The sequence below is a fragment of the Arvicanthis niloticus genome, chromosome 13, assembly GCF_011762505.2.
Source record: "Arvicanthis niloticus isolate mArvNil1 chromosome 13, mArvNil1.pat.X, whole genome shotgun sequence".
NCBI classification, from domain to species: Eukaryota; Metazoa; Chordata; class Mammalia; order Rodentia; family Muridae; genus Arvicanthis; species Arvicanthis niloticus.
Window position 1 is genome coordinate 19734493 of NC_047670.1, and position 23185 is coordinate 19757677.

Consider the following 23185-nt stretch of genomic DNA (forward strand, 5'->3'; position numbering starts at 1 on the left):
GTGTCCATGGTGAAACATAGAGGGACACAAACAAAATGAATAGGCATGGATTCAGGTAAGAGATTAGTAGAGACATGGAGGAGGGGAACAGAGAAGGCAGGGAGTGAGGCTGAGAGCAATTAGAATTGTGTGTGTGTGTGTGTGTGTGTGTGTGTGTGTGTGTGTGTGTGTGTGTCTGTAAAACTGTGAAAGAATAAGTTAATTTAATAGAACTCAAGGTTGGCCAAAGTAACAACCGCAATAATAATAATGGTGATGGTGATGGTGATGGTGATGATGATAATGATGATGATGATGCCAGTACATTCATTATATCTCGTAGTAGATTAATTCCTGAAGGATGGGCACCTCTCAGTATCCCAAGGTAGCTTTGAATTTTCTCCAGTACACAGTGCCATTGGATGAGTCTCAAAGAAAGATGACTTAACAGAAGTGACACCATGTTTTTTTTTAAACCTAAGTAGACCAAAATATAATGTATGTCTAGTATATATACTTCTGTTCTTCAAAATAACACCTTTAACACATTGCTTTCTCTAGTAGGTTAAAATATGTAACATTTAATTAAGATAATTTGTTTGTGTGTGTGTTTGTTTGTTTGTTTGCCAGAGAAAAATACATTTTTTTAAGTAAGCATAAGCTTGTTTGGGTTGTGTTTCCATGTGTATTGTCCTGGGCAAACTCATAACATGAGTTTGGCTTGTATGAGTTTGGCTTGAAAGCAACTTCTCCAGCAAATGTCTCATAATGACAGTTCTAACAAGCCGGAAGGACCTATGAGATCATCTTACAGAGAAAGAAGATGAGACCTTCAGAGGTTAAGTGACTGACTTTCAGGTCACATAGTCTGTACCAAGGCTCACATGTTCTGACCCCTGCCACGGTTTTGTGTGATGGTCTTCTAAAAGGCAGGCTACTGGAGAGCAATTTGTTTTAATTTTTGATTTTTTTTTTCTTCTTAGAGTTTCAGCTCTGACACTCTTCTGCACATTGCATTAGGTGCAGGCCCAGAAACTCTGCCAGGAGCAAAACAACACTCCTTAAACACTCTGACTCTCAGAACCGCATGAAATAAAAAGGTGGGAGTTAGTGGTTGCCAGCTTGGAGAGTCGCTCCTGCTTGGAGCCAAACGCACGCGAAGAACAGATGAGGCTGTGGGAGGGGAGCTGGCAAAGAGAAAGAGAAATGAATCTATTCTCTTTGAAAATGAAAGTCAAATAAATATCTGGAGAGTTTGGGGTGTTATTAATTTACTGATTCTTTCCATTTGGAAAGTGAAAAAGTCCTATCTTCAGAGTGGGTAATTTCAGCTCACTTTGTTTTTCTATTTGTCATGGAATGGTTAGTCTTATTTGGAAGCAGAATTTGCTTTAAATAGCACGCACATATAGAATTATTTGTTTCTCTTTGAACAAGATCATTAATTTTTTTTGTATTGAACTTTCTATATTTAAGCAGTGGCTCCTGTTAAGATAAAGCAAAGGAAATATACCTCAAGAGATAACAATTACTTAAACTGTTGCTTCATACAGATAAAACTGTCTGAGTATGGATATAGCGGCAAGAACTTCATCATCGTATTCTACACTGTTTTTGTTTTTGTTGTTGTTGCTGTTGTTGTTTCGGTTTTGTTCTTTTGCTCTGAGTGTGGTTGATATCCCACATCCCACAGGCAACTTGACAATGCTTCTTAGAACTGCTCTGGAACTGCGCTCTCCTGGAACCCATAGCAAATATTGTATAGGGCCACACTCAAGAAATCTTAGATTGCAATGACACCTTCACAGAATCGTCATGCGTGCCCTCTGTGCTTGCCTGCTGAATCCTGCAGTGGCTGTTAGAGCCTTCCAGTAATGTAATGTCTTTCTCATTTGCTGTCTTAACATGCCATCTAGTCACAGAGTAACTTTAGTTGGGTTTTTTTTTTTTTTTTTTTTTTTTTTTTTTTTTTTTTTTTTGCTCATGTTTGAAAATTACATAGAGCATAACAATTTTTTTCAGGCAGTACAAATTTTGAGATTAGAACTTTTACAAAGTTGAGTTTTGTTATTTGCCAAGTAATAAATGTAGGTAATGTAATTCACCTTAGTGTGTAATCATACCTTTAAATGACTATACCATGTCTTCCACATACAGGTGCACCTTCTACACAAGCATACATGCAGGCACACACACACACACACACACACACACACACACACACGTCTTATGTCAATACCATCAAGTACAAACACTCAGAAGTTTTGCCTTTTAAATTATATCTATTTACTTAAAGACACTATTTTATTGATTGGAAATTAAGTCCGGTTAAGTAGATAATTTTGTGGGTAGGGGTGCTATAGGACATGTCTGAAACGACAAAGCACATAATTCTGAAAAACCTGGAATTAGAATTCTACATGAAGGACTTTAATCTGTTTGCTCCCATTGAACACATTGTTGCTTCTTAAAATTCAAACTCATTGTCACTAGATACATCACACAGTAAAAAAGATAGTGATTAAGTGTTCAATTTATTGTAAGACTGAATGAAACCAAATTCCAACGTGGAAAATTACTTGAATCCACTGACTGAAATTTTTACTATTAAAAAAATGTGTGGTTGTAAAAGATGAAGTGACACGCTGTATCATTTTTTTTAAATGGGATATGAGAACAAGTTAGTTGAAATGTTAATGGTGGGGGTGGCATTCAATTTCTGAATACCAAATAAAATACAAAGTGCAAAGTCCATTTGTGTGTGTGTGTGTGTGTGTGTGTGTGTGTGTGTTTTCACATGGGTCCATAACTGATAAGAATTTAATATCTGTAGTAATTCTGAAATTTTTCTATGCCTATCTCAACTATATTTTTACTGCTGAGGGAACATCGAATGATATTTATTAGTAAGAGAATAGAGTAATGTAAAACATGCTTTGCATCATTTTATGTATAACATAGCTATGGGAAGAGTACCAAGATCATCTCCATTGCTATCAGCCTTCCTCTAATGGTACCGTTATAAGACACCATAATTGTCTTCTCATATGTAGTGTAGCAGCTCTAGGTATTTTTGCAGAGCTGTAGCAGCTGTAGGGTTTTTTTTTTGCAGGGGTGCAGCAGCTGTAGGTTTTTTTTTTTTTTTGCAGGGGTGCAGCAGTTGTTGTCCTTTTACAGGGATGCGGCTCTTCTCATGTTCTTCCTTTGACTTCTATCTCTCCCTAGCTCTTGTTATGGAAACACTCAACAAAATTCTCAAGCAAAATTTGGAATCCCCGAGACAGCCTTATGTCATCCGTTTCTTGGGTTAGAATTCTCCTCTATTCTTTACCTTTGGGCTTTCTACTTTTATCTCCATTAACCTTTTGGCTCGAATATAAACATTTATTGAAGGCTACCTCCTTTGTCGGTCCAGTAACTCCAAAGGTTAGTGAGCAGTGGATGCCAGTCTGACCTCTTTTATCCACATTAGATGATTCTAATTATTTCTAAGAAGTGACACTTAGGACCCATTTTGTCCTTGTCAAGTTTGTCTAGTTGTGGGCTGTCTAAACGTGGAACTCTAGGTTCAAACTGTGTCTAAAAGTTCAGATTTTTTTCCCAACTTACAATGTAGAGTTTCAAAAACTATACAGTTTTTTTTAAATACAGTTTAACTGAAATTAAAGACTCCTTTTATTTGCCTAGAATTATTGCAGAAAGCTACAGATAAAGCATAAATTTTAACTAACTAAGCTCTATATCTTTAGGTATTTCAAAATAGAAACTAAAATAAAGGAAATTAAATTAGTATAAACTAAACTTCACAAAGATTAAAAACATTAGAAAGTTCCTTTCTTTCTCATGCCACGTGACCAACAGTCTTCATGGTTCCTCTCACATGTGCCTACTGGAAAACTTGAGCAAAGAAAAGGCATGGTGGTAGACGTTTACTGATTTTACAGACTCTGTTCTACATGAAAAAACATCATTCCTCCTCCTAATCCTGTTCCTCCTCCTGCTCCTCCACTACCTCCCTCCTCCCACTCTTCTTTCTCCTGCTCCTCCTCTACTTGCTCTCCTCTTCTCTGTTTGCTTTTCATTTGTTTGTTTTGATATTGTTTTCCAGACAGGATCTCATGATGTAAGCCAGGCTGTCTTTTTCATCAGTCTGCCTCAGTCTCATAAGAGATGAGGTTCCAGGTGTCTACCACCCAATCCACTCGATATTCACCTTTAGTGGTCAAGTAAAATCACATGGTGATCTAAGATTTAAAAGAATCTTTCAACATATAAAGACAGAAATTATGGGCTAATATGTTTGAAAATAACATAATTGAATATTATTATGATTGTTGAATAATAGCACTATCACAATGCTTAAATTGGATAATAAGGAAATTCTGTCCCTAACTTCTATGTTAATCGCTGTAAACACAAGAAATCCTCAGTAAGTATTTTTGACATTTCAGTTTGTTTGTTCATTCAGATTTTTAGTAAACAATTGGTATGCCACTTAAGATACTGATCATTATGTTCCGTTTTAAAATATTGGGATAAAATACACATTTTGCAGACATTATTCTGAAGTTTAGAATACTTGGTTAAATTTCCAGAACAACTTACCAGAAACATGAATGAGGATTCCCAAGTCCATCATCTTCTTCACCTAGACTTTTAACACATACCAACTGCAAAGTCAAAGATGGTATCAGACGTGTTTGTATAGATCCTAATCAGAAGCAAGGATGTTTGCAAGCGTCACTGGGTGTTCAGTGTCAGTTTGAAGCAGGGGCATCAGTTGTTGTTCCGAATAGAAGTTATTTTATAACTTTGAAAGCATTTGAGAATGGAATTTTGACCTTTTAAGAAAGAAAGAACCAATCAGTAAATCTGAATGTATTTTTTGCTAACTTGGTTTTCCTGTTTGGTTTTGTTGTTTTTTTTTTTTTTTTTTTTTTCCACCAACAGAGGCTTCAATCTCCAAATTATCATTTTACAATTCTGTAGACCAGAAATTTAATAAGAGTCTCAAGGTGTCCCATGGATATTTTCAATTTTGAAGGTTCTGAGAGTCAATTTCCTGGTGGCTAGATATTTCACAACAAAAGTGTTTTAGGGTTGAGTCAAAACAACTATTTCTGGTCTTCCTTCCTTCCTTCCTTCCTTCCTTCCTTCCTTCCTTCCTTCCTTCCTTCCTTCCTTCCTTCCTTCCTTCCTGTAAACTGACACCTGAGCTACCATATTCTTTTGCTCACGGTCTAGATCATTTCCCCATCCTTAAAAGCAGGTGGAATCCTCTGTGTGTGGAGTTTGTTTGCTTGATTGCTTGTGACAGAGTGTCACCTTATAGCCCAGGTCAGCCTGGAACACATTATGTGGTCTGTAGGCTCACAGCAATCCCCCTGCCTCAGCCTCTTGAGTTCCAGGATTGGGAGTGTGAACCTCCATACCCAGCATCTAGGAAGCTCCTCATTTACCCTCTTATCCACCTTTCCTACTTCTAGGGACTCCTGTAGTTTGAATGGGTCTATTTGCATAATTAAAGGCAACCTACCTTCTTGTGGTCCTAAATATTTTAACGACATGTTTTTCTAAAGAAGGTAACGTATTTCCAGGTGCTGAGGCCTTGGAGCATTGCTATCTTTGGGAGCATTTTCCTGTCTGCTATGCCTTTTATAAGCACTCTCTTTTTTCCAGTGTGTCTTGTCAACTGTACACTTTATGTGCTAATGAATATTTGCCTTAAATCCCTCCCATAAGCTAGAGAATTAAATTCAATGAAATGTAAAGTTTCTAAAGTTCTAGAATTTTGATGACTTCACATGCTAAGGAAAAACAGGATAAAATGAACCTAATGATCAATGTGAAAGTTATTGTTATTTTCTATTCATGGATTTTTTTTTTCTGACGTGTACATTTCATATAATCCTGGCTAACTCCTTTCCTTCTCGCACTTGGTAATCTTCTTTGAAGGCAGTCAATCTCTACAAAAGTTGACTTCTTTAGAAAGAAATTGACTCACCTCCTCAAACCTGTAATAACTGGTCCCTCGAGATTTTTTTTATCTACTTATTATTTACGTTACAGCTTGGGTATAGCTTTCCGCTAGAACTTCTTATACTCAGCCTTGCTGACATGGAGTAGAAGAAAGTGTTTCCCTTTCAATTCAGTTTCTTAAATCGATATCTACCCAGGCTGAGGCCTGGAATATGTTTACCAAGGTGTTAAGAGATACAATATTAACTCATCATTCAGAAATGTTATCGATCAACTATTTTTGTTCTGAGTTACAAAGTCATATCCTCTAGTCTTAACTTGTTTAGGGATAAAATAATGGGGATAAAGATATACTTATCTAATGCTGGAGTATTTAAAAGGGAAAGAATATCACGCAAGGAGAGTATTAAAATTCTACATGCAGCCGATATCAAGTAGACAGAAACTACTAATATCATTTCAGTAGCAGTAGCAGCTAGGGTGAACCTAACACTCCTTCCTTCTCATAAAACCTTCAGTCCAAGAAAACTCAGGACGTTGGGCTTCACTTCGTGTGAGCATGGTGGGGACAAAAAACAACAACCCAGACACTGACACTGCTTTCTACCCGGTATTTGCTCAGGTGACATGACTTAGTCATTCAGATTTGATTTGTTTAACTATAAGTAAGGCAGAGCAAGAGTCTAGTGCACTATGTAAACAGCAGAAGTCGCATTACCCTTCCTATTCCATCTATGAAACCATCTCTATTGGCTATGTTTGCTTACGCAGGCAATGATTCTCAACCTGTGCCTTGAGACCCTTTTACAGGGGTCTTGCATCAGATATCTGGCATAACAGATATTTACACTATGGTTCATAACAGTAGCAAAGTTACAGTTATGAAGTAGCAATAAAAATACTTTTATGGTTAACAAACACCACAGCATGAGGAACTGTATTAAAAGGTCAGAAGTTGAGAGTCACTGACTTAGAGAATTAATCACAAAAGGTTTTGCCTGATGTGTAATGATCTTTTTGGCTCTGTTGCCAGTCCTTACTCCCAAGAATATCCGTCTAAGTCTTTTCTAGTTTTAAGAAAAAAGGCCTTCATGACAAAGGTGATGATGAAAGCTAGCCCTTTCTTTCAGTAATTTGACAGTGAGAAAAATTTAAAAGCAAGACAGTGGTGGTGCACGCCTTTAATCCTAGCACTCTAGAGACAGAGGCAGGCAGATCTCTGAGTTCAAAGCTAGCTTGGACACAGTGAATTTCTGAATAGCCAGGGCTGCACAGAGAAACACTATCTCTAAATAAATAAATAAATAAATAAATAAATAAAGTGGAGGGGGAGAAGGTGGAGGAGGTCGTAAAGAATTTCCAAGAGTGTAAACACAGAGTTCCAGAACTTAGTGTAGCATGTACACTCTGTTTTCTTATATACTAGTCAACATTTGTCCTCATGATCCCAGTAACTGTACATTTTTCCTGTTTGATACCTCTCTGGTATCCCCTGAGACTCTGCAAGACAGATATTCCCCCCTTGCCATTGAATAACTCCCAACAATTTTCAGGTGTATGGGCTCATGCCATGATCTTTTTCACAGGTTATTCAGCAATTAACATCTTCACCTGAATCTTTAATAATAATAAAAAAGACTCATATTTCTAGTACTAAGAGCAGAAATGAATCTCCCTCTCCCTCTCCCTCTCCCTCTCCCTCTCCCTCTCCCTCTCCCTCTCCCTCTCCCTCTCCCTCTCCCTCTCCCTCTCCCTCTCCCTCTCCCTCTCCCTCTCCCTCTCCCTCTCCCTCTCCCTCTCCCTCTCCCTCTCCCTCTCCCTCTCCCTCTCCCTCTCCCTCTCCCTCTCCCTCTCCCTCCCCCTCCCCCTCCCCCTCCCCCTCCCCCTCCCCCTCCCCCTCCCCCTCCCTCTCTACCTCCCTACCTTTCTACCTCCCTCCTGTCTCTCTGGGGTGTGTGTGTGTGTGTGTGTGTGTGTGTGTGTGTGTGTGTGTGTGTGTGTAATATGAGTGGAAGATTAGAGTATAGGATAGCTGACTTATTTATCTTACACTAAGATTTCCTGAAGACTTTATATAATGAGAAGGCCTCAGGTTTAATATTCAAAAAGATTACTGGGGCAGATTGTCTTTTGGGGTATATTAAGAGGGTTATTAATTCCATAAAGAGGTCAGCTGCAGCATGGTACAGGTCTTAAGGAGAGGTCAAGCCTACATCACTACACATTCTTAGCTACCCAAACCATTACATATCACACACACACACACACACACACACTAAAAATGTACATAGTGCACAGTACATAGCTATCATTTCAGACTTCTTCTTAAATTTATCCTTTGTGGGTGAATATTTTATAAGCACATTGTATGGTAGTCATCATCTTGCCTAATATGATGCTTATTTTAACAAAGGAGTCAGCACCTGTCTTATATACAGTTTTTAACATCTCTTTGCTGTGAAAATGGATTGGTATGTTGTACACAGTCCTTGCTGTTGTGAGGTGGGTGAAATGGATTTTCCAGATTCCTGTGAGGTCTGAAGTTGCCAGGGTACATGAAAATCCTCTAGCGAATACTCGTGAGTGTCAATTTGGGAAATTCGTGATAGCACAGAACATGTGAGGAAGTCCCAGGATGCACCGAGCTTTCTTTGGCAGAATCATATCTAGGTGAAAATTCAGTTCAGAAATTACCTTGAGACCCTCGTATTGTCCTCAGTGTTGTGGTTTCCTGATATTTGATACACAGAACACAGGCTGTCGAATGATAAGTCTGAAAGCCAGTTCACTGTGACTCATGGGGGAAGTGCCTTCTCAGGGAGACTTCCTGATTTCCTCCCCAGTGAATCTCTTGTCGTGTAAATTTATCAAACGGGGCTTTAAAGGTAAAGAATTTGGATGCCAGGCTGCCAAAAGTGTTGAATCTGATGAGAATTTGATTTACCTATCTCCGGTATATTCTGTTAGAATGGTGGCTCTGGCCTCCCTGCCTGCCTGAGCAAAGGGTAGCTGACGATTCTGTCTCTCTGTATTTGATTTATTCAGGGTTGCTCTTTTACTGTTTCCTGGAGACAAGGTGTGGTGAGTCCTTAACAATTATTACTGCGGTTATAGTCAGACCACATATCCACACATCGGCAAAGGCAGGTGGGCACATTTCATTATTCATTCCGAATAAGCACCGACTCTAATATAAACGTTGCTCAGGATGGAGCTTTGAAACGGATCCTGATTCTTTAAATTCTTTCCTGTCTGTTTCAGGAAATCGTGAGATCCTGTTGATAGTGAGGTACAATGTGTCTAAAGTTCACTTCCAAACGCTCTGCTCTCTGCAGTGAGAGTCATCTGCATTCTCTTTATAATTCAGAGCCACCAGAGGTCTGCCTAATCTTGGAGATCTGATCCAGTATCATTTAGAAGGGAAAAATCCTAGATAATAATTCTACCATTCAAGATTCCTGAAAGCAGAAGCACCTTCCAGCTTCTGTCATCTTAAAAAGATACCAGGAGGCAGGGAATGAGGCCTAGGATTACGATTTAGGAGATTTGGTTGTTTTGTTTTGTTTTTAATGAAATTATTAGTGCAGTGATTATTCAAGTTTTTAAACCAATGAGAGCAAACGGCATCTGTTTGTTATCGTTCTGCAGAAGACGAAGGCTCAGGTCCCCATGGTGCTGACTGCTGGTCCAAAGTGGCTTCTGGATGTGACTTGGCAAGGAGTGGAGGACAGCAAAAACAACTGCATTGTGTACAGCAAAGGTAAGCTTAGGATCCCTTCCCTGTCTCTTCAGTGGTACTGAAACCTGAGTAATTCGAACTGCTCCAGAGGAACAGAGAGGACCATGTATAGCATAAGTAAGCCTCTCGCTTCCCGTTTTCTTTGCGAGCCTCACTCATCCATGTTTTCCGTGAAGCTTTCTGATTTTTACTTCTGTACAGCATAAACACGAAGAGTCACAGCATCAATTACTTAGTGCTGAGCATAGCTGCTAAGGCCCCTGTGTGAGTGGCTTTGGCTGGTGTGCTTTTACTCTTAGTTTTCTGGATCGCTGCTGCCTATTGTGAAATCTCCGATTCCCTTCCTAGGCACTAGCCACCAAAAAGCCTGGACCTTTTGAAATTTAGCACTTTGTATCCAGGCGTATGCTTCAGGAGGCACTACCTTGCCTGCTGTCAGATTCCTGAAATCATACAGGATAAGAAGGATGCTGAAAAGGAAACCTTTGCAAAGCCCAAATTCTGCCCCATGATGTTTTGTGAAGGGCAGAAGGCTAACAGTGAAGAGGGAGCCCCATGGCTGGCAGAGTGCTGCCTTTGATTCGCTCAGTGTGATCAGCCTAGCCATGATCTTATAGCTACAAAAGGATCTGCAGTTCGGTGATGACACATCGGGAGACAATTCTCATTGAGACAGGAATGTGGTCTTGTGTGTTGTGGTTTGCAGGCTGGGATATGGGGGTTGTAGCCCTGTGTGCTTTCTCTGCCTTTAAGTTACAAGCTAGCTCAGCATTCACACAGTGAACTCCTGAGTCTTACTTCTTCGTAAATATTGCAAAACCTTTTGCTTCTCATGTTTCATTTCATTTGGCTTTTTTTTTTTTTTAACCAAATAGACCTACTGAGATCAAAGATGTGTTTGCTCATTGAACCTAGAAACCATGAAAGCATACAAGGGGGCAAGCGAAAAAACATCTCCATCAATACATTAACGTATGAAACACTAATCATAACATCAAAGACTCTTAAAAACTTGCGAGAAACAATTACAACTTGTTCCTATAATCATTACAATTTGTACATTTATAAGAGGATTGCCTCCAAACTACCCTGTGCCTTTGAAAGCTGAAACACCGGAAAGAGGGAATTTGCAAGCTAACAAGACAACCTACACACCAGGATCTGATTATATCCGGTTCCCTTTCATACTTGTTGGACACAGAGCCACCAGTTTTCTAACTTGAAATATCTGTGATATTCTGACTGTATCTTTTAAGTAAAAGAGAAGTGACAATTCCCTTGGCTGTGTTACGTTGTCACTATAACTTGTCATAATATAGTGAATCAATTTACAAGTCCCCACATACAGAATCCAAATATGAAGGAATTCTTGGTGGATCAGACCAACTGTGAGGATTAGATTTCTATTGGCCAATCATAACCGATCTTCATTGTAGGGAATACAGTAGGAAAGGACAATGAAAATAGCCTTCCTCTCAGATGATCCAAACCCACTGCATTTATACCTGGAATCATTTTAAGAAATATACTTCTTAATTAAAATCATAATCCTATAGTCATTTCAGTTGAGTGTTTTAACTTGAGCACTGGGCACAATTTTGTCTTTGTGCTATGGTTGTCTATTCATCAAGCCTTTTGCCAATAATCAAGTTCTGAGTGATCTTCAGAAGATTATTAATAATCAGTCGATTAACTCATAAAATATATACCAAGTCTGACCGTGTACTAGCTTTGTACATTGACAGCCACTATTTTGGGACACTCCTTAAGTCCTCTTTAACAATCTTATACAAAATTATAGGCATTTCTTCCATTGATTATCGTTGTCTTTCTTATGATGAATTGTTATGTTCACGGAAAGCAGGTGAAAGAAGTTACCTATTTCTCTTTGCTATTCTATCTACTATCTATTTACTGAGAATAAGGAGTATGTTTTATTCATTCTCTTCCATTGACCAGGCAAGTTCCCTAAACAAACAAAATAGAAGGAAGGAAGGAAGGAAGGAAGGAAGGAAGGAAGGAAGGAAGGAAGGAAGGGAGGGAGGGAGGGAGGGGGGAAGGGAAGGGAAGAAAAGGAAAGGAAAAGAAAGGGAAAGGAAGAAATATTGATTGATGGATTGAATAAATGATTAATAGCTGCCAATCATTTTAATATATGTATCACATAAAATGTCACTAAATAATGAATGATATGAATTGCTGATACTTTTTTCCTTTCTGGCTGCCGAAGTTTATTTGCCATTGTTGAATTTATAGGGATTAAAAGAATTATATTTGACCTGCAATGGATTCTGTAGAGTGTCATTTCTTTTTGTCTCCTGTGAGGTACCAGATATGTGTCTCTGTTTTACAAAAGATAAATAAGAGAAGTAGATAGGTAAGTTGTGTATTACGGTCATGAAGCCAATAAACGTTCATTTAGCATAAGGTTTAGTTCTACACACTGAAAGCTACCCTCTATGCATGAAGCCTTAAGACATTTCATGTTTTCTCCACTTCACATGCCTAAGGTTGAGAGAGACTGTGTAATTATCTGCAGTCATGCAGCCTAACAATGGAGGCAAATTTTAATCCAGGTCCTTGCAACTCCAAACCCTGTGTTCTTTGTGCAATATGACTCTACCTTTCTCTATCCAACCATTTCATCATAAGTTTCCTCAAAACAGTCAGATCATGATGCCCTAAATTTATAAATAATAGACCATATATGTTGGTAGTAATGTTTGGTCAATTACTGCAGTCATGTGAAAATGTATTTTAGTTCTCCTTCAATGAGTGTCTTTGGATAATGGTGCTTTCCTGAGTAACAAAATTTGGGAAATCATTGCGGGATACCCAGATCTCTCCCAAGGTTACAGAAGAACTGAAGCTAATTTTGAATACTCAGACTGACTCTGGAGGAGGCAGAGTATCCTGAGTTCTTGTATCATTTGAGTCATAGAAAAGTAAGAAAATAAGTCTTGTGGTCTTACAGGTTCTGACCTCCAAGTCTCTATCCCTGTCTCTGTCAGTCTCTATCTGCCTCTGTCTCTGTCTATTTCTGTGTCTGTCCCTGTTCCTCTGTCTATCTGTTTCTCTGTCTTTGTTTTGGTCAGTCTCTGTGTCAGTCTCTGTGTCTCTCTCTCTCTCTCTCTCTCTCTCTCTCTCTCTCTCTCTCTCTCTCTCTCTGTCTCAGTGTTTGTGTCTGCATCTGCCTCTGTCTCTGTGTTTGTCTGTCTGTCTCACTCTCTCTGTCATGCTGTATCTATGTGTACACAGTATGTGTGGTGTATATGTATCCGTGCAATATGTGTGTGCATGGTGTGTGTCTTGTGTGTTTTTGTTGATAATAGAGAGTGCAATCTGCTCGTATAGCTGAGACTACAGAAATATCCTGGAGTTTAGGAACACCTTGATCCAGTTGCCCAGACTCTATCTTCAGTATGCTTCTGTCTGACTTCCTTTCCTTGTATCAGCAGCTAGGAAGTGGTGTCTAGGTCCAGACTTCTGCAAGCACAGTAACACTAGTGAAAACATGACTTTTGAGCAATATAGAAACAGTGACTTACTATGACTCACTAGCATCCCTCCATTATGCTGGAAGCCTAAGAGAATTAGCTGGACATGAGCCAGTGGAGTCATAAAAAATAGTAACTTAAATACAACCTTGGAGTTGCTGCCACAGCATAGGATTGCCTGTGGCAGTGTCCAAGTACCTGAACATATAAATTATCAGTGTCAAAGTCTTTTGAGCTTTCATTAAGGGAGAAAACATAGGTTCCTGCTGACATGTCTGTGTTCCTTATTTGCTTTCTGGCCAAACACTTAACCGTACTACTTGCGAATTCTGTGTCAATACCATTACCATGGGACTTGACTATGTCAGAGTATATCATCAAATACAATATACATTTTATATGTATAGCATTTTATAGAAGTGGTTCAATTGGGAAAATTTTTGTAGTGCTTGTTAAAGGATAAAAATGGGCTTTGTCCTGTTACTACTGATGACTGAGACTTACTTAAAATACTGTTAAATACAGCTAATTCCAAGAATAAATATAACTATCAAGCTTTTATTTTCTAGGCATCCATAAAATAAGTATTTAAAAGTCACATTTTGTCACTTACAGCTATTTGACAAGCTGACATCATTCTGTTTAGCCAAAGGAGAAGATAAGACAGTTTTTGACAGTAACATTCCTAATCTGATGTGTTTTTCCTGCCTCAACTCTTCCATGTCCCTCCAGAAAGTAATTAGGTCATCCAGACAGTGAAAGGCCAGATTCGTTGGTCATCTGTTTGTTGCCATTATTCTTAACAGATCCCAGATCATCCTAATTTCCTTATCTCTGGAGGCAACATACTCAACAGACCACTCTGGAGTTAAAGAGAACACTGCTTGAGGAGTATGCACAGGCTAGTGCTGCTAAACCCACCACTGATGTTTGCCCAACTATTCTTTACTTTCCATAGCTTAGGAGGCATGGTTACCTCTTCATGCATAAAAAGTCCTAGATAACTATTCTGAGTATTCAAAGCTAAACTTTTAGCTTCTGCATGGAGTTTTTTTTTTCTTTCTCAGTTTCAAAGTTAATTTTTCATGCAGCTATTTCTAAATAACTCACTTACTAGGTCTCTGTACTAAGTCAAAACATCAATCAAACAAATGAAAAGCTCTCAGGTAGCCCTCATTTCCCCTTCCTACAGATTCCTTTATATGTGAGAGCATGGTATCATTGTAAAGACTCTGCAGAAAGCCAAGGCCAATCACTTACCCTCTCTAGACACTTGTTTTCATAGGTTTCCATGGTACAGTGTTTAAGTGGCTTCTTAGTGGAATTTTTATGGGGAAACACCTAACACAGCCTGTGTATGTTAAGAGAATTGTAATGTTCCTGATTGCCATCTATTCAAACAAGGGTCACAAAAAGTATGAGTTAACAGACAGTGGCACTAGGCCTTAATGATGTGTAAGAATACACGTGCATCTTTTATTTAAGGGAAAAATTCTATAGCTCTCACTAAGTAGCACTGAATCTACATATCTAACTTTAAAAATGTGTCATAAACTCAGAGACCTGAAGCCTTAAGAAACCATTGACTTTGCTATTAATAGAACACATAATGTTTTCCTATTTTTAAAATTTACATATTTATTTGTGTACCTGATTGTATATATTATTTGTGTGAGTGGTATGGGACACACATGCTATGACAAATATGTGGAGGTCAGAGGAAAACATGTAGGAGTTGATTCTCTCATGTTGGTCTTATATAAATACCAGTATGATTATTAATATGATGATAATGTTAGTACTAATAACAGCTGTGATAGGGCATTAAACTATTTCTACTCCATGCTCCATTCTCATATTTCCAATCCTATTTATTACTCGAACATACACATAATACAAGCAAAATTATTCTATTCTAGAGAGAAAAAGGCTGAGACTCAGAGACATGAAACTCAACAATACAAATAACTCTTGCAATATGAAGTTAGTATTCAGCCTCAAGACTAATTTCATGACTATTTAAAAAAAAATTGGTATGGCTTTCGAAGCTGCCATTGGCTAGGCCAAGATTATACATTATTTTTCTTCTTTGACAAATTGCATACATGTTTCTCAGTGATGGTATTTTTTTTCCCTTTGGATTATCTTTGAAGAGGAAATGTTCAATAACAGAAACAGCAGTGACCACACAATCTATACTAATCTATGTCACTCCATGACCATCTTCCAAGTTCCAAGTTATCCTTGTATACACATTTAGTCATGTGATTAATAAGTTAAGACTTTGATGACTGTCTTCTCTGTACTGGGCACTGATAACATAATGACAGAAATGCTAACACAATCTAACTCGGGAAAGAAACTTTCTGCACCCCAATCAAACTGAATAAACTTTAGAAACAAATAGTTTTCATTATCAGCACCACGACTCATTTAAAAACAGAGGATCTGCTGAAGTCTGTTAGAACAGTGATACAATAGCTTTGTCCATGATGATAGTCAATTTTCAAAGTAGTCTGCCAGCCAGTGCTTAACTTTACTCAGAGGGTCTAATATCATACAAATAATAAACTAATTTAAAAAGAAAACAGTGTTCATCTTTAAACATGTATTTAAATACTCATTAAATTAATAAAAAATGTATGAATGTCATCTCATTTTACTGTATTCTTGAAAGAGAGTGAGTGCCTGAACCAAATATTTAGCAGTGGGAATTATAAAATCATAAGACGATTAAGTTAGCTAGTCTTAGAATTCCAATATTGCTTTTTAAATGACTTCAGGATATAGGAGGTACTAAGGTTATTATCTGTTATCTGGAATACAGTGGAATTGTACAACTGGATAATAACCAAACAAACTGACACAATGTAAAATTACATTATCAGTGTGTTAAAACAAAATTGCGCCCTAAAGGAGTCCACATGCCAGCTCAGAGCTGCAGTGTAATTATGCTTAACTCTGATAATTAAAATACAACGGAGATCAACAGAATCATTTTCATTAAGAAAATTATTAATGATGGTGGTATAGCAGTAATTGATTGCAGAGCACCACAGGATAACGTGACGCTGAAAACCCAACATGTTTCATGATTGTCTGAGGCTTTTTCTAGTTGTGTTCTGTTAAAATGAGAAATACGTTTTGAGGCATGAGCAGTTTATTATGCCCGTTCTGAGAATCAGTGATTGGAAAAATGGCTGCTTTAGAAAAATCACAGTTTTGATTCAAAGGGTCATTTCAGAGAGATTTGTAGGTCAAGACAAGCGGCCTCACTAGTGATGGAGTTATTGCTAACAGCGCTTTCTAAGGCAAATGGCAGAATGGCCAAGGATTCAGCAAATATTGACCCTCTGCTGGTTCCATTTCTTATTGAGCATTTCCTGTTTTTACAACTGTGTTAATGGCTTACTAGTATTGTGTTGACCTAAGTCTGCTTACATATTTATAGTTGTTATTAATGTATGCTATGTATGCAAAAACATATTTGTTTTCATACAAATGTCATGGTGAGTTTTCTCAATGAGGGTGGTAAGTAATACCATATTATATCATTAGTTACCTTAATGGGGGAGATGTGCTAACGTGTTAAAAAAAATATTTTAAACCAACTTGGATCCATATATGAGAGAAGCTTGTGTCTCTTGAGGGATACAAACTAAGTTAGACTATTGAAGAATGATAAGAACTGAGGATATATCAGTGTTATGTGTATAAAAATGAGAAATGAAGAGCAGGGTCTTTGGAGAGGTGAATCACTGTCATGTGAGAATGTTAGCTTGTCAATCAAACAATGATAATCTTGAAAACTACCCCCAGAAGTATCTTTGTCAGCTGAACTTGGGGACAACTCCTAAGAGTAAAATTTTTTAGAATAAGACATTGTAAATAGCTTTTTAAACATCATACAGACTAGATGAAATTGTTGCCTTATAATTCTAGTTAAGAAAAGCAGAAAATATGCTTTTGTATCCACTATAATTAGAGTAACGTTTAAAAGCATATGCACAAGAAACAGAGTGAAATAAAATTGCATGAAATTGCAAAAGTATTTCTGTAAAGGAGCAATTTGTGGACATTATTTGTATCTACTTATGTTCCATACTAGAGACAGAACCTAAAACCCAAGATGCGCTAGGCAAGTGCTTGTGCAAACAACTGCCCTTTGAGCCTTGTATCTTCTTTTAAAAATAAAATTCTCTTCTTATTTTCCTCATAGAGTTAATAAAAGAGCTTACATATTCAGATCACTCTGTCTTAACCTGTTCTCACACTCATTCATTCATTAATTCATTCACTCACTCATTCATTGCATTACATTACTGGAGATCAAACACATGTCTACATATGTACTGGGAACCTGTTGTACCATTGGGATAATAATTTCAGCCCTTTCTTCTTTTAAGATTCCTTATTTGTAGAATAAGGAATGTTTAATTCATAAAATCCTTACTCCACAAAAAAAATCATTTTTTCTGCTTTTAATACAATATGAATGTCTTAAAACTACTTTTTCGTTAAAATAATTTTCTAAATAAAATACAAGTAATTGAGTACACATATATTCTCCAAAATATGGTATTGAAATGAAGATACAAATCAATCTAAAGCAAGCCTCGGCCCTAACAAACTCACTGAAACCTTTATTAATCAAGCTTATTTAAACATTTAAATAATGACTTCAGTCAGTAGCTCATAAGCAAGCCAAGACTCATGAAGGGTGTGAAATTTGGTTTTGATTTATTTTATCTGAAGTTAAGTATCAGTTCAAGAAATGAGTGAGGGCACTTAAAGGGCTTGGATCTATGAGCATAGAGGCTCATAGCATGGGATGCTCACAGAGTACGGTTTTGTAATGGTAGGCAACTTGCAAATGAGACCTGTGATGGGTAAATGCGTTTCCCACCATTCCCTTGACTGACGCCAGGAGTCCTTGATCGTCAAGTCATGGTTGAGCTGATCGTCCAGCTACATCCAAAATCAAAATGAGAGTTTAGCCAGATAACTGTGTCCAAAATAAGCTTTTATCCACATTCATTTAAAAACTATGTCCTGACAGGAAAATGGTGTTTCAGTCACACACTTCTAGCAGGTAATAAACCAGCCTCCTTCCTCTACTTGTTACCTGACTCCGTTTTCCTTATTCGCAGGTCAACTGGCTTGTGTCACACGGATCTATCATTCTAAACACTCCATCCACCTCTTACACTTCTCTTTTCATGACCTTTATCAGCCTGGCAATACTGCTGGCTATTTGCTGTTCGCCCCAACTTACTCCTGGTTAGACCCAGCAGACGGATGGTTACTATTTGTGAAATGCTCGGAATAGCACTGTCTTAGTTCCTTTTCTCATTCCTGTGACCAAATACCTGACAAAAAAACCAACTTAAGAAAGGACAGATTAATTGAGAAAATGCAGTCATTGTGTCAGGGAAGTGATAGTGTGCGTGTGAGGTGGTTGGCCTCGGTGCATACAAAGTCAAGAAGCCGAGGACCATGAACGCTGTTGCACCTCTGCCTTTTTCATTTCTTCCCTCTGGATTCATAGACTAAGGGATAGTGCCAGCCATAGCTCTACCATCCATTAAATAAATTTTAGAGAACCCTCTTAGGGTGTGCAAAGGTCAGTGCTCTAGATGATTCTTAATCTAGTCGAGTTGATAACAAAATTAACCATCACAAGCAAGTTAAAGAGAAAGAAGCCTCTACAAAGGTTTGCTTGAGATAAAACAAAAGACACACCACAGCTACTGCTATTAATAAAAGAACTGTAGAAAATTTCTGATTAGGTTTCTGTTATATTTTATCATACAATAAATATGACACCTGCATAGATGGATATAACTTAGCCTTCTGAATTTATTTTTCTAATTAAATCTCCAAAGTAACAAATAGAGATTTAGGTTTTCACTTCCTCAAATACACTGCATCAACTGTTAGATAAGGACTCTGTCTTGTTTCATAAAAATTAAAAACTGGTAATGGAAATTTACTTTTATATTGTCTACAGCCACCTTTTACTATAGCATAAGAGTTGAATAATTGTATGATAATCCAACTTGCAAAGCCTAAAATTATTAGTTTGTTCATTTATAGAAAAGGGGTCTTGAATTTCTAGGGCATGCAACCTTTCACTGGATACCTCTATGGCATCTTATTCCACTACTGTCCAGCTCTCCTAATCCAGTGCCATAAACACTATGCTTCTGATTGGAGATATTGTCACTATCACAGAGATTTCACACTGATCTGGCCTTACCTTGCCTTTTCTCTGACTTCTTATGACTCTCTTGTACTCACTAGCACTGTCAAATGTTTCTCTTCTCTCCATGGTAGTTGGAGATTAACATTTCAGTATATAAAGCTGAGGAGAATATTATAGCCAGTCCCATCTGTCTCTCATTTATCTTCATATCTTATATTTTCTAAGACTTGTTTGTTTGTGTATTTTATGTATATGAGTGCTCCATCTGCAGGTATGCCTGCATGTCACAAGAGGGCATCAGATTCTATTATAGATGGTTGTGAGACACCATGTGGATGCTGGGCATTGAACTCAGGAATTTCAAAAGAGATGCCAGTGCTCTTAACTGGTGAGCATGTCTCCAGTCTCATATTTGAAATTTTAATGATAGTCTCATGATGATTTTAATAACAGGAGTATGTTTTTACACAATGCATGATGCAGAGTACCTACTCAATACATACTTATGAAAGAGTATAGAAACCGATGTACACATTTAGTAATACTCTGAAAACTTTGACCAATTTTCTGAAAGGTATTCAAATTTTATCCTGTCATTGTCCTTTAATTTTTAGCATCTTATTGATAATTAACACAAGATTTTAGTTCTGTGCTCATTTTTCAACATGCTGCTTTTTATATAACTATCGTTTCCTTTGCCTCTGTAAGATATGGAGTATGTAAAGAAATTTTTGTGTCATGCCTCATTTCTTTCATTTATCTTCCCACTCTTGTCCTTGTTTTTCATGCTGAAGCTTTTCTTACATTGTTTATTATACACAGGTAGGTGTCTGTTTCACTTCTTAAGATTGATTGACTCAAGGCTGAGTGCAAAAGCAAGTAGTCAACACTTAACACCTGCTGATATTTGCATATGATCACAGGACAATAGACAACCATGGTAATCAGCTTCCAAAAATTCAGTCCTTTTTAAATTTAATATTTTTGTTAGTTATTTGGGAGCTTCCTTTAATTTATTTTGATTATATTCATCCCCCAATACCTTCCATATCAGCCTTCTCCAACCTTACCTATCTACTCATCCAACTGTGAGTTCTCTCACCCTTCATTGAGTCATTTGTGTTATCCAACTATGCTTGGGAGTGACAACAGTCTTAGAGTCACATTATGAAAGAAATCTACTTCTTCCTTTCCCAGCTGCTATCAGATGTCAGTAGGTTCTCTGTTAGTGGTAAGATGTTGTGCCCTCTGCTCCTGCCTCCATTCATGATGGGGTTTTGTCTGGCTTGAGCTTGGGAAAGACTTGTGCTGGCTCTTGATGTCTCCATGATTTCCTATGTGTAATGTCTGAGTTGTTCACTGTCATTGTTGTTTGTTTGGCAGTGGTCTTCCTCATCCTCCTCTACATGGCTTATAAATAACCCCCTCGGATAAGCCCATCCCTGAAACCAAAGCCTGTCTATGCCAGGTCTCCGAAGTGTCTGTCTCTTGATGGCATTTTAGGAAATGGCACTTTGCTTAATGGGGATTGGTTAGTCATGTTGGATGATGGGCATTTCTGGATTCCCACCTTGCCCTTACTTTTACAGTCTTAGGAACCTCTTCTCACAGATCTTATATGGAGATCTTGGAGTCAATACACTTGCTTTTTAGCCTCTTTTCCTTTATGTACTTGGGTTTTAACCTTCATGTGTTCTCTTCTGTTATTTATCTCTTAATTAATTTTCTAGCTTCCAATGTTCCACCCACTTTCACTGTCTGCTTTCTTCATCCCTTTTGTTCTTGCCACTTTCTCTTTTCTCATTGTATTGTCAATTTAACAAAAGGGAGAAGCAAATGTATATATTCATCATCCTACCGGGAAGTCCTCTCTGCTGCTTTTCTCATGAGTGTTCTTGGGAAGCACTACATCTGAGAGACCCTCAGTTTCATGTCTCCTCTCCTGACTAGCCATCTTTCCAACTCCACTGGGGTGAGCTTCTCACATTTCTCCTGCAGTCAAGTTGTTGCCAGTTTTTCTAGTCTGATTTAGTTTCATCTAGTCATCCTTCTCTAAGCCCAGCAACAAATACTTCCATCATTATCCATTCAATAACTAATGGCATTTAGAGTCTTCTTTCATCAGTTTCTTCCTGTACTATCTCATTTATATGCTTTAGAATCATTTCTTCTTTGTACTCTTATTACATCATTTCTCCCTTCCCTTTCCTTCCTCCAAATCTATTCATGATTTGTTCCATTTAGCCCTCCTTGTTTTATTTTAAACTGTTAAATATATTTTTTACCTTCACTTAACACTTTTACTAAAGACTCCAATCATGCCCATCTATTTAAAATACTTTATTGCTTGCTATATTCTCTTATATATCATATTGTTTTACCCCCCAAAAATTCTGATTCTTTTACTTACTTATGCTGACAACTACTGCTCAAGGTACATGATAATTGTTACCTTGAATGTTCCCCCATGGTCCCAAGAAAGTTTACATTACCTCAGATATATTGACTCTATTTTTTACCTCTGTATATTTATAAATACAACATAATATATACTCGTTACAATTGAACTATTATTTAAGGTATTTATGATTCATCTTCAAAAAACAACTTCTAGTAGGACTAGATAGAGCATCAACAATTTGTAACATGAAAATCATTGAAAATCCAGTATGTACGCTGACATTTTTTCCATGTCTAGAAAATATTTCATAGGGAGGTTTTGAAGTTCTAGGAAAGCTACGTAGATAACATATATTGTGCTATGTCAGGCAGTACGTGTATGTATGGAAGAATATGGAAAACAAACAGGATCTGCTTATATTTTTAAAAATACTCTTTTGTGGTGGGGCTTTGTTTGAAATCTTAGCTCAGCAACTATGACAAGACATTGATTCTCTCATGCTAAATACTTTCTGGATTCTGTTTACTGCAAAGAAATGACTATGACTTTTGGGTTTGGTTCTTCATGAAAAAGAAAGAAAGAAAGAAAGAAAGAAAGAAAGAAAGAAAGAAAGAAAGAAAGAAAGCTATCAATTCTGTGCTTTGTTACCCACATCAAAGGATTTTTCTGTTACTGTTGGTATATAAGTCAATCCTATTTTAGAAGTCTGTTTTTAAACTCAAAAGGTCACCTTATATGTCATGACATGCATTAGTAGCTTGGAGAAGATATATTCTCATTTTCTGAGGTCTTTGTAACTGTCAGGCAACATTGGGTCAACCATGATAGCATTTTGTGATGTAGAAAAGCATGAATAGCCCAACCAAGGAAATGGATCAAGGATTCAAAGATCATATATGAACAGCTAAAACACATGTATTTACATGATTCTGTGTATCTCTCATTGAAATTCATTTGAAATAGATCCTAACCCAGTTTTTACTTTTGTAAATCTAGTGTTTGCCATCATTATCTGGTATTCATTGTCAATAAAGATTTTCTAGACTGATTTACTGTTCATACCATCCTTCAAGGAATGGCAATTTTATTATTAATCTCATAGAATCTTATTAAGTATATGTAATGAGGACTGTAAAACTTCTTAACAAATTATTGTGGTTTGCTTCTCCAGTCCCCCCAAAGATAAGTAATTTTCTCATAAAAATATGATAATGACATTGGAGTCTTTTGATGTCAGAATTAGTTTTACATACATGTGAGGTCTTCTGTATAGCTTTTGCTATGATGCTATTCTCTTTCTTTCTTTCTTTTTTTCATTTAGGACATAGAGAGGGAAGTTAAAGGATTAGTAGAGACAGAGAAAGGTAGGGAGACAGAGAGGAGAG

General features: G+C 37.4%; 1 protein-coding gene across 1 annotated transcript in view; it reads left to right on the plus strand.

Annotated features, from left to right (window-relative positions):
- Zfpm2 (zinc finger protein, FOG family member 2) overlaps positions 1-23185 on the plus strand; it is a 425491-nt gene that overhangs the window by 266560 nt on the left and 135746 nt on the right. The window contains exon 5 of the mRNA XM_034516530.2: positions 9607-9718. Within this exon, the coding sequence (XP_034372421.2) occupies positions 9607-9718 (112 nt within the window). The remainder of the gene's footprint in view (positions 1-9606; positions 9719-23185) is intronic.